The sequence below is a fragment of the Bos indicus genome, chromosome 20 (genome assembly GCF_029378745.1).
Source record: "Bos indicus isolate NIAB-ARS_2022 breed Sahiwal x Tharparkar chromosome 20, NIAB-ARS_B.indTharparkar_mat_pri_1.0, whole genome shotgun sequence".
Classification (NCBI taxonomy): Eukaryota; Metazoa; Chordata; class Mammalia; order Artiodactyla; family Bovidae; genus Bos; species Bos indicus.
Window position 1 is genome coordinate 14356721 of NC_091779.1, and position 19211 is coordinate 14375931.

General features: G+C 41.0%; 1 protein-coding gene across 3 annotated transcripts in view; it reads right to left on the reverse strand.

Moving 5' to 3' along the window:
- Positions 1-1999: 1999 nt before the first annotated feature.
- Positions 2000-19211, reverse strand: part of CWC27 (CWC27 spliceosome associated cyclophilin) — a 268686-nt gene continuing 251474 nt past the window's right edge. The window contains exon 14 of one of the 3 annotated variants that reach the window (XM_070774627.1): positions 2000-2136. In XM_070774627.1, the coding sequence (XP_070630728.1) occupies position 2136 (1 nt within the window). In that variant the 3' untranslated portion in view covers positions 2000-2135. The other 2 variants (XM_070774624.1, XM_070774625.1) reach the window with 2 other exon arrangements.

The window sequence follows — 19211 nt, forward strand, 5'->3', positions numbered from 1 at the left end:
TTTTTAGGTCACTGTTTACTTAACTTCCAGCACGTAAGATGATTGGAAAAAAGTGCACTTGCAGAAAAACAAAATAAAAAATATTTTCCCCTCTATTTGTAGGAGATACTTTATTGAAAAGCAGTAAGGATAATGTGGGATAGAAGACAAGAGGAGCTGCGTTCAGGTGCATGCAGGGGCTAGAAGAATTCTTTGGCTACTATGGATTTTGAAATGGCTAGCCCTTCTTCAGGTGATACTTGATGGGATTGTCAGGGGAAAAAAAAAAGCCCCGTTATTAACTAGCAAACCTCAGGAGACACTAAGTGTCTTGGATAAAGGAGAGAGAGACGTAAGTGTACCATTTTAGCATATTACTAACCCTTGTCAGCAGAGAGGAGGTTTTCTTTGAAGAGAGGCACTAAACACATTTTCACATTATACCTACAGAGAGGGTTCACCCGGGAGCCAAAGGCAGGTTGTCATCCAGGAACACAATATTCTCCCAGCTCAGCAGGTCATGAGGACCTCGTTCTTAAACCTGGGACTATTGCCAGCCTGTGGAGAGACACTTTGGCTACTCATATAGCTCACAGGCCTGGAAAGAGTGTCTTTCTTCCACATCTTACTGGGTGGCCATGAAATTGTAGGCCTGGTGAAAAACCATCTTCCTCAAAGTGCTGCAGATGGTTGGGGGCCAAAGACAGAGGGCTGTGGTCCCGAACGGTGATGCTGAGAAGCCTCTTTAGTTATCGTAGAGTCTCAACTTCCAGGCAGATCTATTTCTTGAACAAGCCATGGGCCTCTGCAGGTGAGATAGAACATCGGATGGCCCAAGTCATAAATTACTGTCTTGTCACTAAATCGGCTAGCTTGTGCCACAGGTTTTACAGGCAGACAAGTATTTGATGAGTATTCGTGATGGGAAAGTGAGGTGGTACAGGCTAAGTCATGTGGAACAGGCAGCACTTTTAGCTTCCACCTGTTAAATGCCTGGGCTCTGAAGGCCATTTTATCTCAGGGAGTATTTCAGACCCAGCATCTAAGATCAGAGTTAAAAAAAAAAAAAAAGGGAGAGTCAGGATTAAGAGGTGGGAGGAGAGAGTTCCAAGAAGGTAGTGTTATAAACCCTGTGAAGTCAAGCCCCAACAAGGGTTCTCCTCCCAACCCCTAGTGTTGTTTGAACCAGTGAAAGAGACCAGGTTTGGTTCAGGAGCAAAGGCAAGCTGTCTTCTTTGATCAGAGGATGTAGAGGCAGATAGATGCTCAGGCTCTAGAGCACATGCCGTGGGATAAAAGAGGATCATTGGAAATGAATCTTCATTTTAACCTGTATCAGAAGGCAAGGGCTTTTTATATTCTGAAAGTTCCTAAGGGTTTTCTTTTGTAATCCTAGCTTGTCCAAATTCTCTCCCATTCCCCATGGTTGCAGATGAGATTTGAAAGTGGCAGGAGAATGCGAAGTGGGAAAGAATCACTACTCAAGTCAAAACTACTTGAGTTACATATGAGACCCTTGATTGTTCCCAAAGCATCATTCAAAGCACAATAAAAGTAAGTTTGACTTTTAATTGTTACACCTTAGGTAATGAAGGGCCCCTAATAAGGTTCTCCCAATTTATTCTTATTCCTATATCCTTGGGGAAAAGATTTCTGAGAGTGAGTTAAGCTTAAGGCAAATGAAGCCATAGTACCAGGGGGAAAAATCCACTAATATTTCTTGTAGCAGATTTAGTACAGCCAGAAAAGGATACCTAAGGGATTATATGTAGAGAACAAACACGGTAATCTTGATGTTATGATGGGGGACATTTCACTGATTAACTTTTTGAATAGTTTGCTATCTACTAACTTTGAAGTATTTCTTACAAAAAGATGGCTGTGGGAAGGTTATATTCAAACACACCTGGATAAATCACCCATTGTTTTGGTGAACTCAACTGTTTTTTCTATCTGATAAGTTACTCAGCCTTGGAGCACTAGAAATACTTACCGAGATCATTAATTATATTTCCCATCATGTACACATTGTGTTCGGGAAGGGCTGTCATGGCCACTGCTGTGAACTGAGAACAGACAAGCTGTCCCATTTGTCTTCTGCACTTCTAGCTTGATTGCATAGGTGTGCTTGGCTTTATGCAGTTTCTGTGAAACATTCTGCATATCATAGAACACAGTGAATTTACTTAGGCACTTATTACATAAAGGAAGGACTAAGGGATGTGAAATAATTTTAATCTACGTTTTACCATTTTAAATTTGCATTTCCAATAGATGCATTTCATTCTCTAGCTTTCTGCTTTAGGGCAGCATCTAAGTCTGATTTTCAGGAAACAGGCATCAGAAGTGTTGGGGAAGTTTGTTAAAAATCTAACAGAAAAAGCAACAGATGCTTGGGCTCCCACCCCAGATCAACAGACTTGTCATTTCAGAGGTCTGGGACATTGATTTTAACAAGCTTCCTGACCCTTCCACCTCCCCCATGGTGATTTGGAACGCATCAATATATTTATGGTCTCACATTCTGTGTTGTTTCTCTGGTGGGGGGAGGAGGAAGGAGAGAGAGATGGGAGGGGAGAGAGGGAGAGAGAAATTCTCGGTTTTGCTCCAAACCATGAACAGAGAGTAACCTCTGTTGACAGGAGGGTGGAGAAGGGGACGGCAGAGGATGAGATGGTTGGATGGCATCACCGATTCAATGGACATGGGTTTGAGCAAGCTCTGGCAGATGGTGAGGGACTGGGAGGCCTGGCGTGCTGCAGTCTGTGGGGTGGCAAAGAGTTGGGCACAATGACTGAACAACAACAACAAACCTCTGCTGATGGTTTCTTGCCTCCTGAAATGAACAAGGAAACAGTTGAAGAAATCCTGGGTGTTTTTGTAAAGGGCACGCGCTGGTGGGGTGGACTGATAAACCTGGGGCTGAAAACATTTGAAACTGCGAATTTTCAAAACCATGAATATTTGGAATTTTAAAAAATAAACAGGCGCACACTATCACAGTTACCATAGTTTGAATCCTAGTAATTTAGAATTTGTGACTCTTTAGAGATAAATATAAACTTGATTCTTGTCAAATAAGATATTTGCAATTTTTAAAAATCTGCAGAATATCCAAACCAAGAGTCAATGTTCCAAGGTTTCATAAATTAAGGATTTTAAAAGATATATAAATTCTTGAATTCAGCCATTAATTGTGCCTGTTAACAGGATTTTATAATGCTAACTAGGTAATATAGGTTATATTTTTTTCTCTTAATCTCATCTAATTTAGTCATACCTCTATAGATCTTAGTTTACATTATATACTGTATAAAGGCAAATTACATCAAAATATTGTCTTTTTTGGCTGAAGTTGGGTCTACCTAACAGTCTTAATCTAGCATTCTCAATCCTTGCATGAAATTGGATTTGAAAGGAAATCATTTAGGTAGCTCTAAAAGGAATAGGGAACCTTGCATAAGAGTTGTGTTTGTGGTCTCCAACCAAGTTCCCTCTGCCTGTGGGCCCGGCTCTGGCCTCTGGGTGGAGGTGCGTGGGGGAGGTCTCTTGGGGATTCCGTCTTGGTTCACTACTGTGGCGAGGCTGACGGCAGCTGCTTTCCCAGGCCTGGAGGCTTCCAACCTTGGGGTGATGTGCAGTTTCACTCCCTTGTCTAGCCCATCATGACTTCCTGTTCTTTTTCTGTAATGTTTTTCAGATCCGCTCCTTCCTGTTTCTTTCCCCAGCCTGATTCTGGTCCAGGCTCTAATTACCTCACACACACCTGCACTCTACTCACATCCTCTTTCCTGTCTGCAACTTTTCCTCTCACCATATTTTTTTCTTCACATGGTTGTTAGAATCCTCTTCCTTAAGCATCCTTTCCATCACACGCCTCTCCCAGCAGCTCCCAGTTGCGTCAAATGCAAGCTCCAGTCCTCTCTCATTGCCCAGACCATTATCTCCTTGACAGCTGGACCCCACTCCAGCCAAACAAATGTCCTGACACGATGTCTATACAATGCTACAACATCTGGTTAATTCAGTCAACTCTGTCAGATCTTCAGTTAATCATCTGGATGTTTTGTCTACAGGACGCCAAACATCTGGATTGACTGAAGAAATCTATGCTGATAGAGTTTTTTTTTTAAAACTGAATTGACCAGATGTTTTGGCATCATGTAGACACATCACTGTCTCCTGCATTTGTCCTAATGGCTTGTCTGCATAACGTTCTCTCCACCTGCAACATGACCTGTCTCCTCAATGCCATGTTCTCCCTTCCTTCCAAATTATGGTCAGAATTCCCTCTGCCACAAAGCAGTTCTAGACTAATCCCACTAAACTACAGTCTGTGTTCATTCTAGCACTCACTTCGTTCTTACACATATAACTCTTGTCAACTGAAGTCACTGTGTTGTGTCTTTCTTCTGGGCTGTTAGCCTCCTTTGGATTGTAACCCTATAGGTATTCGAGAGGTGTACTGTAAAGCAGTCTGGTTTGTATAGCAAGAGGCATGGTAGTCTAGTGACCAACTCAGAACTCTGGGTTCAGTCTTGTTTTAAATTTCAGCAAGCTGCTTTACTTCATGTGTGACCTGGACACATTGCTTAACTTTGCTAAGCTTCAAGTCTCCTCCTCATTTGTAAAATGGAGACAACAGTAGAGCCTATCTCATAGAGTTGTTTATAAGGATTAAAAGAGTTAATACAGATAAAGTACTTAGAAGAGTGTCTGGCATAAAGGAAGCATCCATTAAATGTTAGCTGTTATCATTATATGCTTTATAAAGCTTGGTTTTTGTGTTTATCCCTTCTTTTGACTGTGACAGGTAGGTAAGGCAGCTGATACTGTTCCCATGTGAGAGGAGAAAACTGATATTAAGAGGTTATATGGTTTTTCTGTTAAATCAGTTGCATGTCTGAAGCCTTATACACATTACACGTCTGGTTTCTACACATTACCTGTTGGGCCTCGGCTCCCTCCTGTCTCAGGAGTTAGAATATCACTTTCTATAAAGAGCAGGTACTCAAGGAAGCCATGTATGTTTTCCTACAGACCACAGGTCTCTCCAAATGCTCTTTGGATCTGTGCCCACCTGTGACAAAGTGTCTTATAGTAGAATGAGAAAAGGACAATGTAGTAAGTTTTCCTAAAGTTAAATTTCTTCAAATATTAGAGCTGTTTCTGAACTGAAGTTATAACCTTCCTTCATTTTTAGTATAAAAATGTCCTAACTTTCTGAAATGATGGTAATCCAGTTCAGTTCAGTTGCTCAGTCGTGTCCGACTCCTTGCGACCCCATGAATCGCAGCACGCCAGGCCTCCCTATCCATCACCAACTCCTGGAGTTCACCCAGACTCATGTCCATCGAGTCAGTGATGCCATTCAGCCATCTCATCCTCTGTCATCCCCTTCTCCTCCTGCCCCCAATCCCTCCCAGCATCAGAGTCTTTTCCAGTGAGTCAACTCTTCGCATGAGGTGGCCAAAGTACTGGAGTTTCAAGGCTATGGTGGTAATATTAAGTGATAAAATACAGATTAACACTATATAACATTGGTTGCTCAGTCATGTCCAACTCGTTGCGACCCCATGGACTGTAGCCTGCCAGGCTGCTCTGTCCATGGGCTTCTCCAGGCAAGTATACTGGAATGTGTTGCCATTTCCTTCTCCAGGGCATCTTCCCAACCCAGGGACTGAATCTGGGTCTCCCACATTGCAGGTAGATTCTTTAGTGTCTGAGCCACCAGGGAAGCCTCAGTTCTATAATGGATCCTGTTTTGTTTTTTTTTTTTTCTTTGGAGGGAGGGTTATTCATTCAACAAATATTAAGCGTCTGTCTTTGCTAGGCATGGTTCTAGGCACTGGATCAATAGTAAAACTGACCAAACTCCTTGTCCTCCTGGAGGGCATTCTATGGTGGGAGATTATGATAAACAACAATTAACATCTGTAAAGCTTAATTTCTCACCTGTAAAATGGTAACAAGAGTTCGTACTTCCTCCATAGGGTTGTTTGTAAGAGTTAAATAAATTAATAAGGAAGAGTGCTTAGGAGTTTGTAGTGCCATTGAATATAACTACAGTGGGAGGCGTAGAGAAACTGAGCATGCGGGGTGGGGTAGGTTGCAATTTTAAAGTTGAGTGGGTCACTGTAGACCATAATGAGAAAAGGGCCATTTGAGCAGACTTGAAGGAGATGTGGGACTTGGGTGTGGAGGACAAGAGGTCAGGCGGAGGAACTGGCTAGTGCACAGCACCCGAGAGGACGGCATCTGGCTCGTCTGATGCAGAACTGCACACACGGTGTGGTCAGTCCAGTGACGAGGAGGAGTGTACTAAGCAGGGAGTCAGAGACTGAGGGAGGGGACAGTGGTCCTCCAGAGCCTCGTAGGCCATTGTGAAGCTGTGGGTTTTACTGTGAGTGAAATGGGGAGACGCTGACGGGTTTTGAGCAGAGAAGTGTAACAATATGACTTATGTTTAAAAGGGTTCACTTGGCTGCTGTGTTGTTAATAACTTTAGGGAAACAAGGGTGGAAGCAGGGAGACTGGTTATGGTGCTGTTATAGGTGTCCACACGAACGCTGATGGTCCCTTTGACCAGGGTTGGTAACAGTGGGAAGTGGTAAAAAAATGGTGAAATTCTGGGTATATGTCAACGGTTGAGCCAACAGATTATCATAACGGACTGGATACAGGGTGTGAGATGAAGACAGGAATCCAAACTATTTGGCCTGAGCAACTAGAAAAGTCTCACTGCCAATGGGGAAGATGGGGGAAAGTGCAGGAGAAGCAGATCCAGGGCAAGAAGGGCTCGGAGGTGCAGACGGGTTCAGCGTTGGACATGTTGGCTTGATGACACATGAAATCCACAAGATGGACATTAGGAAACTTCTCTCCGAAATGGACCCACACCTCACATGCACAACTTTTCTAAATTAATTTAAAAATCACTAATTGAATTTCTTGGTTGCTTGGGAGATAGTACCCATTCTTAACTACTGTATTCATTTACACCAATAATATAATAAAAGTTTAGAGCAGAGATCACATTCCTCTTACCCTAAATAAAATATTTCCTCAAAAATTGCAAATTAAAGAACAATTTACACACATAATACAAAAAAAAGGTAGTTCACAAATTTTAAATTTACTCATAAGCAGTGAGAACTAGCCATAGAATAGATACTACTTTAGTAATTTATTTTCTATACATGATGCCTTTCATTTCAAATATGTTTTCAATACATGATGCCCTTTGTTTCAAATATATTCTTATTGAAGCATTTGAATAACAAAGCTCCAATTATATTAATCAGAAAACAAATGAGAAAATCACATAAGAGTTTTCTGCTCTCAAAATTATCCTGATTATTAAAAAGTACTGGAACTGCAGCAATGATTATCATTTCTGGCATCATGGAATGAGAAAATAACAATTTTCTAAAAGATTAAGAACACCTTCTTTTTGACTGGTGCTGTGAAGAAAGCCTTCAGAAGATGTTCTTACTGATCAAGTAATGTGAATTAATATCATGATCTAACCTTAAAGGAATAATCCCCAGCAGATGTGGAAGAGAGAGACCAGATTCCTGTCTGCATTTCATTTAGAAGCTGGTGTTCTCTCCAGGTAGGATTCTCCAACCTTAGCCCAAAATATCTTCCAAAAAATTTAAATGATGAATTTCTACATTATCACTTACAGAAAATAATTCAAAGAAATGTAATTACATTTCCTTCTCCCTCCCCCTTTATTCTGTGAGATTTGGACTAAATTGAGGCAAAAAGATGAGCAGAGGGAAAAATAAATGTGAGCCAAGTGACTTCAGAAAACTCTCTCAGCAGATAACCTAAAGATGCAAACTCATCATGAAAAGCATAGGGTGCAGATGTTGCTACAGTTTAGAACTTCACCAAACTGTCTGAAGTAATCACATAAAAGAGAAATACCCCTGAAGACTGTCATCTTGGAAAAAAGGTTAAAAACCTTTGTGAGTTCTTTAGGGCCAGCTCAAGAGTTACTGTAGAAGTTCTTGTTTAGCAATGAAACAGAATGGGAAAAATAACCAGTTGTAGCCGAGAGCTGCCTTTGGTGGCTTGAAATCAGCCACGGTGAGAGTATTTACACCACAGAAGTTGGCAAATGATGCAAATCAGGGCTTTGCTTGCCTTCTGTTTTTTACGGAGCCAGTTAAGCAGCGCACCATTGAAAACTGCCCAGGGATTAGCACAGCCCTTAGAACCTGTGACAAAGATGTTCGAGTATGGCTTTGCAAAGAAGATTTTGAGGAATAATGACTATTCTTTCCACAAGCATACTTCTTATGGGGACTTTTAATACTCGTCTTGTTAAGATTGTTTTATTTCTCTAGGAATTTGGATTTCATTGAATCCTTATTAGAAAGGATTTCTTTAAAATATGGCTCCTATTTCGCCTTAATTAAAAGCTAAAAGAACGGAGATAAAATATATATGGGACAGGAAACCCTCCTGGTTTCTAGGAAGCAGAAGTGGTATCGCAGGATAAACTGTAGTCACTGGAAAGGAGTCAAAGCCATAGAGACACCAGACCTCCCTTTTTTTTTTTTTTGTGAATGACGGTGTCAAAGAATGTAACCCCTCTTAACTTCTCTACACCCCGTATATACAAATTGCTTATACAGATACAACCCTCAATGGTAACTCACTTCACACATCCATTTTCTTTCTTGTTATCACCAAGATTAAACAGCATGTTGGGGCAATATTCTGCATTTATCTAACCTTTTCACTCAGGCCACAGTGATACAACAGCACAGGTTTATGTACCTCACACGTCAGATCCTATCAAGAGACTTGGTAGTGACAGTTGATAAGGACACCATAGTTTATTGAACTTGTTCTAAAAACAACAGCAGCAAACCACTTATCTCCTCACACTTTTTTAATGACCTTGTTTTATGGCGTCCCTGTTTTTAGAGGCAGGAGACGTATTACTGACTGTGTGGCCTCGGAGCATACAGAGAGCTGCAGGCATGTGATAATGTGCATTTTGCTATTATATCATTAAGAATTCTAGAGATCTGCATTTCTTCAATTACCTATTGAGAAAGGGGAGGTCTAGAGTGAATTTTAACTTTGACCTTGCCATAAGCTTTAACCAATGTGAAAAAAATAGCTTGTCAGGAAAATGAGGAAAAAAAAATTGCTGGGAGTTGCTTTTGTCTCTGCTCTCTACAATGTCCAGCATCACCAAAGACAGTGAACAAGAAGGCTACCAGACTTCACTGTTTCAGGATAACACATCCCTAGAGGATGCATATAGAGAAAAATAAGCCCAAATAAATGTAAAACTAGAATGAACTATAAAGGCTAATTTTCTTACATATTTTCTCTTTTTTCTTTGAATTCTTTTTTTTCTTTTTTTGCAATTTGCATGGCCCAAACAGACTCTCGAGAGTCCCTTGGACTGCAAGGCGATCCAACCAGTCCATTCTAAAGGAGATCAGTCCTGGGTGTTCTTTGGAAGGACTGATGCTAAAGCTGAAACTCCCGTACTTTGGCCACCTCATGTGAAGAGTTGACTCATTGGACAAGACCCTGATGCTGGGAGGGGCTGGGGGCAGGAGGAGAAGGGGACGACAGAGGATGAGATGGCAGGATGGCATCACCGACTCGATGGACGTGAGTCTGAGTGAACTCCGGGAGTTGGTGATGGACAGGGAAGCCTGGCGTGCTGTGATTCATGGGGTCTCAAAGAGTCGGACACGACTGAGCGACTGAACTGAACTGCACTGAAACATGTTCCTGTGACATTTCCAAAGATTTTGCTATAAGCACATTTAATATCATATATAACAGTTTAACCACGTTCTTAAGCTTTTCAAAATTGCTACTGCTATTATTTGGTTAAGTTCAAAGTCAGTTTTATTATCATGGTGAAATTCTGATTAGATTCTAATCTCTGTAGAATTTCAGATCTTTCTGCTCCTTGCAGTTAAAGCAACATACGGAGCACTCAGCCAACCTGTTTTAATTCTGTCATTCAGTTCTCTTTTTCAGTCTATAAATACTAGTCTTCCGGTTGCGCCCCAGAGACCTGAGGTTCCTTCTGTTTTGGAGACAAAACCACTGTTTTAGGTGGACACAGTCTTGGAGGAATGATAGAGAAAACCTATGGGGTACTTCAATACAAACAGATCTAGTGGTAATACTTTTCAACAGTAACCAACAGAGACTTCGTGAGCTGAGAAAAGAGCCTTTTGCTTTGTGAACCTCTGTAATACAACTGCTATTACAGTGATGAGGGAAAGACAGGGCACATTTCCAAACACTGGCTTATTTTTTGGTGACTTTGCATCTATTTCCCAGAAAACTTTTGTCATATCCCTCTCCTCTTTGAAACTTTGTCCTACTTCTGTGCAAAAAAGAAAGGGATTGTCCTTCTGTCTTCTCACCCCAGGTTCTAGATATGATCATAAAGAATAAATTATGAAATATTCCAGGCATACCAAAATGTATAGAGAAAAATATAGTGAGGATTGACTACCCAACATCTATCTATCTTAAGAAATCAAACATTACAAACCTAAGTGAATCTCCCTGTGTATTCCTTTTGCCTCCTTAGAGGTAAACACTATTTTTTTGTTTTTATACTTTTGCTACATGTGTACATCCATAAATAATATATAACCGTGAGTTGCATATTTTACATTTTTATATGGGAGGTTTCCTTTTCCTCACATTATTTTTAAGAGAAACTAATACACAGAGGTCTGGTTTATTGATCTTTACTGCTTACAAAGTATTCCGCAGCATGGATATACAATAACTTAGTCTTTGGTTGATACTTCAATGTATATTTAGTACAGTTCCCTTGAGCAGTGTGTGAAAATTTCTTTAGGGGGCAGACCTAGATTTGCAATTTTGGATCACTGGATATGAACATTTTAAACTTCACTAGATATTGCTGGTCTCAAAGACTGGATCACCAGCAGTGAAGCTGGAAGGTTGTTTAACAAGCTCTCTATGATCCAAGTTTCACATTCAGTCTAGATGGAGGCAGTGGTGGTGGGTAGTATGGCAAGAATTTGCTTTTCTAACATGGCCAGAAGTGAGGCTGCTGCTGCTACACTTGTAGTGTCTGGGACTATGTTGTAGAGAAACTGCTGTCAAGAAAGCCTGCGTGTGTGTGCCAAGTTGCTTCAGTTGTCCGACTCTGGGCAGCCCCAAGGCCTGTAGCCTGCAAGGCTCCTCTGTGGAAAACCAGGCAAGAATACTGGAGTGGGTTGCCACGCCCTCCTCCGAGGGACCTTCCCGACCCAGGGATTCTGCCCGCATCTCTCTACATCTCCTGCTTTGGCAGGCACATTCTTTATCACTTCTGCCACCTGGTAGCTTCATAAAGAAAGCCTATTGGGTTCCACTTCAAAAGAGAGAACTGATGAGACACTATCTGAAAATATGTAGCTGGTAAGGTTTTATTAGGTAACTGAGCGTTAACCTGTGGTAATAATTTTGGCATTCAGATCCTAGAAGATATTGACTAAATAGATAATATAGAGTAAATAGCATGACCGATTGTCATAAAAGGCTAAATTCTTAATGAGTTCTGTTGCCAGGATGGGGCCTCTGTACATGCTCCTGCTGCTGCTGTGCTGAGAAGGGCAGGTGGATGGTGTCGGGCCATGGTCTGCAGTGAGCTTGGCTGGTATTACGTGGTGTGGTCGTGTCTGGACTGCATTAAGCCCAGGTACTGACCTAGACGCGGGTGTCAGCGTTCACTTAGGGGTTCCTGAAGACTTAAGGCAATGAAGTCTTACTGACTTGGCTATTTTTAGATATTTATATGCAAAACAAACCTACCAATCTTTATATTACATAATTTAACAATTATATTTCAAAGATAGCAGAATGCCAAGGAGGTTTCCCTTAAATATTCTTCCTGTAAAACTTTTATAAAAAAATCTTGAAAACAAAGGCTTCACAGATTTTAGGGTAAAAAGATACAAACAGGCTTGCGTGGTCTGCAAATGGTTAATATGTAAACTGGAAGGAAAGTGATTTTATTTCAGATTTAGCAATACAAAAGGTCAATTAGAAAAAAGAAAAAAACATATACCAGTAGCCAAAAGCATTTGCTTACGTCATTCCACAATTTACATAAGAAGATAATTGCTTTTCAAAACCAGACAACAGGTTCAAAAATACTTCTTTTCACACCCTTAAGTGATGCTGTTGGGAACAATGGCTATTATAAGGCCATTTATTGTGGGCACATTTCCAGCGAGTTCTGGTTATCATTGCTCTCATTTTATCTTCTTTCTTTTTTCTCTCTCATCAGCTTTTTGCTTTCTTCCCTCCTCCTCTTATTCACTGGATTCCGAGGATCATAGATTTCAAATGTGTCTGAGTCTTGCATGCTTGCATCTTTCACTTTTCTGCTTTTATCCTCAAACTGAAGTACATGCGACATCCTAAAGTGGGAGAGAGATGGTTCACTGATTTTGGCATAAGAACTGAAAGAAGTTCTACACTACACTTGTCTTGGCATAATGAACCAAAAGGCTACAAAACATCAAGATGGGTTTATTGTTTACTGGTGCTTAAACCACATGGAAACCAACTTCTCAGAAAACACTTAAATTTGAAAAACATGTCTGGAGTTTGTTTTGTTGGTTTGTATTTCTAGTAGTGAGTCTCTGTGCTTCAGACTTCACTTGAGGTTCCTTCTCTAATGGGAGGTTAAGAGTTCTACCCAGAAGTCTTCCTTCAACTAAACTCAGAGAACATTCTGTCAGCTTCCTTTAAAGAGCACACTCACTGAGCCAGGGTGAGCCAGATTGCAAAGCAAAACCCTGACAGTAAACCAGCCCTATCTGATGTGTTTTGTTTGCAGTAGTTAAACGGGTCAAGTAGGGAATGTGCTCAGAAAACTGTTTAAATGGTGTTATGACTCCCTTTTCTGGGGAGTTGCTGAGTTTTAAAAAAAATTTGTACAAAAAGAAACTGAGTTTTGGGCACAGATCCATGAATTAATTTCCTCCTCTTACTGTTGATTACAACAAATCTAACCACCCTGCTTCCCTACTTTATCAAATGCTTACTGGTCTTAAGGTATCAACATGTGCTTGAATCCTAAGTGGTCATAAGTTGGCCATGCTTAGCAGCACAGAACCGTGTAAGTGATTAGCTCTGCCCCCATTAGGAGGTGTTGGGAATAAATAGGGAAGTCCCAAACCAGATTCTAGGGCAGCTGAATAAATTTGGAAAGAAAAAAGTTCAGTGTTTTGATACATAAGTGAAACTACTAAGGCTTCTTTTTCTCAGTAGATATTTAAGCAATTTGTAAAATAGGCATACCCAGCACTTTTCTTTATCACAGCAGATATGGCTAAATTGCCTAAAGGATTAACACTCCCCACATGTCAGCTGTAACTTTCAGATGAAATCCAAATATTATAGTGATTTCTTTTTCCCTCTATAAGCAGACTGGGCGATAGGTACTAGCAGAAATTCCCACACCCTTTCTTCCTGCAGTACCACAAATGCAGGGTGAAGTTTACTTGTGTTAAGAATTCCCATGGATATACTTAGATTTTTGAAGAATTCTAAAAAGATTTTGTGAGCAAAATGAAACGTTACAATATTAGTGATACTACAATTGCAAAGAATTCAGTAGGGTTGACTGTCACGAGTTGACAAGCTATGTATTACCACCATTCACACCTCTTCTTTCCCAGAAAAGCTTATTAGAATGCAGTGAGTACAAGTGATATTATTATATGGATGACCTAGAGTCTAATTTTGGAGACGGCAATGGCACCCACTCCAGTACTCTTGCCTGGAAAATCCCATGGACGGAGGAGCCTGGTGGGCTGCAGTCCATGGGGTCGCTAAGAGTCGGACACGACTGAGCGACTTCACTTTCACTTTTCACTTTCATGTATTGGAGAAGGAAGTGGCAACCCACTCCAGTGTTCTTGCCTGGAGAGTCCCAGGGACAGAGGAGCCTTGTAGGAGGCCGTCTATGGGGTCACACAGAGTCGGACACGACTGAAGCAACTTAGCAGCAGCAGCAGCAGAATCTAATTTACTAACTGAAGTAAAGCACATTTGCATTTCTGTACTTTCATTAGATTTCATAACAGTGTCACACATGAGAACTGCTGGTTTTTTATACTTTCATGGCTTTAACCTTGGAAACAGCCTTATTTAGAAAGTGCATTATAGGATTATTGCTTATTAGATGGAATCCTCCGAGTATGATTTTCTTATGCTTTCAATGTTCTACACTCTTTAAGTATTAGCATCTGAGAATAAAACAATCCTCAACTCCTAGCAAAAGGCAATTAGCCATGGTAGCAAGGGACCATTAGAACCAGACTGAATCGATCAAACAGGATTTAATCAATTAATGATGGCCTGCGCAGGCCAAAATGATCAGTGGTAACTCATTTCAGTAAATATACCTCTGGAAAGCCAAAAAATCAGTGACAGCCTCATGCTTTTGAAAGTTGGCCAGTCAGTGGCAGAACCACACCAGTGAACATGCTTCAGAAAGCCCGCCAATTAGTTACCTTAATAGTGGTGCTTCGGAGGTTGTGATCAACCCTGAGACCATCCCCAACCCCAAAACTCTGCATAAGGTTTGCAACCTCCTTTGCTCAGAGACTGTGCCTAAAAGCAAGCTCGCTCTTTAATATGCTTTTTTTCCCCAGATGCTGAGAGGTGGTCTTTCTCTTTTTCTTTGATGCTCCTTACAATCTATGCAGCATTCCCTACAGAGTGTGCTCTTCAGAAACTGTGAGTGAGACCACTGCTGAGGACTAGGGTTAGAAGTGTGGCCAGACTGTCCTGTTACAGGTCCTTGTCACACGCTGTGGGGAACCCAGACCCTAACACTATACTTCGGTAAGTGCGTAGCAGCTTTCCAAATGACTTGTGCTGAGGCTAAGCCCAAACCAGAAAATAGCTGGAATCATATTCCCTTTAAAACAATTTTATTCGATACTCCTATATTAATATAAGAATACAAACCCCACTATCCTAGTTAACTTAATACCTTTCTATATATACATTCTTCTATTTTAAAAATTAGTCCTTTCTCTGTCCCAAAAGACAGATTTTTTTTTTTTTTTGTATTATGTACTTCTAGTAGGGGTTGTCCATGTTTCAAAAATGACTTTATCAGAATTTGTCAAGTAAAACCATTACAAGGCACCCTCCTTTCTATGTCATGAGAGAATCTTACAACTACTGAATTTAGTTGGCTTTGGTGTTAAGAAATAAAATCTAGACATGTGAATAATACCACAAGAGTCCACAAAAAGAAACAGATTTTCCTACAAATCTGAAAAAACAGAAAGCTGTAAATTAAAGTAGCTGTCATTTTCAACTGTTTGTTTCATACACGACTGCACTAAACAAGTCCAACATTTTGATTAATAACAAACCTAAACCCAGAGGAAAGAAGGGGCTATCAGCTTACAAACTACTTCAGCTTTAATATTACACTATTTAGCATGGCTGGTTACTCAGCAATAATATTTAATCTTTAATTGAAATAAAAACATAATCAAAATGCTTCTCCCATTTATCTTTCAACATGCTTTGGTCACTTCATTTTAAAAAGCAAAACAAAACAATTATTATGATTTTCAGCATAATAAACTCCTGACCTGTGTGCCTTCATAAATCACAGACTGCATGAATTGAAAGCATGCCCACATTTTACAGTCTCCTATGAGAATACACACGCAGACTTATTATACAGACTTAATTCAAGTACATAAGGTCTGGTAGTTTATAGCCCTGTATGTACTAATAACTCAATACTATCCACTCTGTGGCTGCTCATAGAATTGGCCAACAAGAGCAGTGAAGTTTTTGGAATTACACACATCATTTACATATGAAAATTTTAGAGCTTGTTCAGCTGAAGGCAAAGACAAATATTTAGTTCTCATTAATTAAAAATTTTACATAAGATCAGATTCTCAAGGAAGAACATTGATTTTAGTGTTATGGAAATGTGGAGGCTTTCCATTTCTACAGAGGCTGCGTCTGACAGGTGTACGGTCAGGCCCTTCCAGATGGTGGTTCTCTTGCTTTCCATACAGTCCCTGCTTTACCACACGACCCATCTTCCCGCTCAGCCCCAGAGCCTCAACAGTAACCACAGCATGTGTGCCCCCCGTCCCAGGTAGTGACTACTCTAGTGCTGAGAGCAGAACCACTCCACCAAGCGAGGCTATCAAAGGGCAGCATCTTGCCCCCTTGGCGACTGTTACCTGAGGGGCTGGCAGAGACTTGCTCCTCTGCTGGTTCTCCTATTAACTGGTGAGCCAGTCTGACATCAATTTCCCCCATAAATGGTAACCTCCTTCTCCGCCTTGGTAGCTAAGACTCTGCTGCCTCCTGCCTGCCATCTGCCTGTGGGGTAGGGTGTCGCTCCACGACCTTGTGCTTGACTGGTAAGATTCCCTATACAGTACATCTTGGGTGACTTTGTCACTGTTCCGGGTTCTTTGGTCTCACAGGTGGGCAGCTAAAAAGCTCACAGGCCAGTGGGGTACAGCCCACAAACAGGTAAGTTTATTTTTCTTTTTTGTATGAGACTGTGTGGAATTATAAACATAAGTAAGCAAGTGATTCTTCAAAAGGGACCTGGACCCTGACCAAACTGACATCTGTTTTTAAAACCTCTTATATAATTGTGAACTAGATTAAGATGTGACAGCAGTTCATATTCATTGGGAAAACAAGAGAGGTCCTTATTCCCAGACATAGAGTAAGTAGTATTACAATACAGAATTCCAATATTCATAACTCATTTCTGACTGAAATGCATTTATGTTTAATATAATGTAAACAGCTATCTTTTTCATCAGCAATTCTATAAACCACTCTTTCCCATTACCAAGTCTCCCTAACATAGGAAATTACCAGCCTACCCTGAGATTGTTGTAGGTGTCTGTACTATTTCTCCTTTTTATAAGCTCCCAAGGTTCTAAAATAATCTTTCTTATGTTGTTTAGTCACTAAGTCATGTCCACCTTTTTTGTGGCCCCATGGACTATATAGCCTGCCAGGCTCCTCTGTCCATGGGATTTCCCAGGCAAGAATACTGGAGTGGGTTGCCATTTCCTTCTCCAGGGGGTCTTCCCAATCTAGGGATCCAACCCATGTCTCCTGCATTGCAGGCAGATTCTTTACTGTTGAACCACCAGTGAAGCCCTAATCTTTCTTATACATTTTCTTTATAGCATATCCTTTGACCAGAAACTATCAGCTATTGGATTCCACTGAAATACCTTAGCCTGACCTTAAAACCCTTTGACAAGGACCTTAAAACCCTTCGTATCTCACCAACTTTATTTTGTTTCTTTCATCAACTTTCCCCATTTCGTAACTGCCCACTCACTGGAGTTTGAATATCAGTTATTTCAGACAGTTTGTCTTTTCACAGCTAACTTCTCTCTCTGTGCTGGGAATCAAAGCCTTCAGATCCTCTGTACTGGCTAGGCCCTCTGGCTGGAACTGGCTGGTTTGCTAAACTAACACTTAACCTCCTTTCATGTTTTTTATTTCTATGATAAACTTCTAAATGTCTAACAGGTTCTGTAGAAAGTCTGGGGCTCCGCACAGGCCCACCTTTTCATGACCTCTCATAGCTCAGCTCACATTGATGGCTGCTTTTCCACTGCTCTCAGATCAGTGATGGCTCGTTTTTTTCCATGCAGACTGTGGTGGGAGCGTGTCTCACGTTCTTTCCCATTTCCTATGGTACGGTACCTAATGTAGGTACCTGTAGAACTAGACAGGATTTCTTTTAAAACAGTGTTCCTCAAAGTCTAATCCCAGAGTTCTGCAACAAACAGGTTGTACATTACAATCACTTGGGTAGTTTTAAAACTATCAGTGCCAGGCCTCAGCATCCCAGGACGAGGCCTCAGCCTCAGTAATCTAAAATTTTTTTTCCTGGTGATTTAAAAATACAGCCGAAGTTAAGACCACAGCATTAAGGTTAAGAACCTTTACACGTTCAGACTGACTGAGTTCATCACCATTTGTTCTGGTCCCTTCAGAGAACATTAAGAACAGCTGGTTCCTGATGACAAACTACTCACATACTTAAAGAATCTTAAGTGACTTCTGAGCCTATTTTAACTGAATAATCTCAAGTGTATCATCCATTTCTTAAATATAGTCTGAGGGAAAGGCAAGGAGCTACACTGAATTATTCATTCAACAAACACTGGAGCCTTTTTATGTGTGAGACCTAGTGTCAGACACTAGGGAAATAAAGCCGAACATGACCCAGGCTCTGCTGTCCTGAAGTGAGCAGCCTGTTAGGGGAGATGAACATACTGGCACCAGAACAAATGTACGTTTTAGAACTGTTTGCAGAGTGTGAGGCACCAGTAAGAAGAGCATCCTCTTACATAGCGGTCTATGAAGAGCTTTCATGTGTCTGGTATTATCTTCACAATAACTATATGGGGTAGGTGGGAAATATGTTATTCACCCAATTTAACAGGCAACCTGAGAGATCTGTGGTCAAGAAACTTGTAGCTGATAAGTAGTTGACAGGATGCTTGATTGAATGTCTTTAGAGGTAACAAACGTTCATCTTGTGAAGAAGTATTTAACTTGAGGAATAAATCAAAAGTTAATTCAGTGCTAAATCTAGTGAACAGGATAAAAAAACTCAGATCAAGTAGTGCTTATTTCAGAATACAACACTTTGAAAAAAGGCAGCTATGCAGGATAGAGGGGAGGGCTGGGCACCGCGGCGGGTCCTGAGCAGCCAGGACGACAGGAGCAGGGCCTGACCGCGCAGGTCCTCGATGCCTCTACGCTTAGTTTCAACACCAGGCTGAAGTGGTTTGCCGTATGCTTCGTCAGTGGCATCTTCTTCTCCATCCTTGGAACTGGATTGCTGTGGCTCCCTGGAGGCATAAAGCTTTTTGCAGTGTTTTATACTTTTGGAAATACTGCTGCATTAGCCAGTACATGCTTTTAATGGGACCCGTGAAACAACTGAAGAAAATGTTTGAATCAGCGAGACTGCTTGCAACAGTTATCATGCTTTTGCGTTTCGTGCTCACCCTGCGCGCTGCTCTTCAGTGGCACAAGAAGGGGCTGGCCGTATAACTTTGCATTTTGCAGTTCCTGTCAATGACCTGGTATATGTCGTACATCTCATGTACAAGGGATGCAGTAATTAAGTGCTGTTCTTCTCTCCTGAGCTGAAAGCTGTTTGA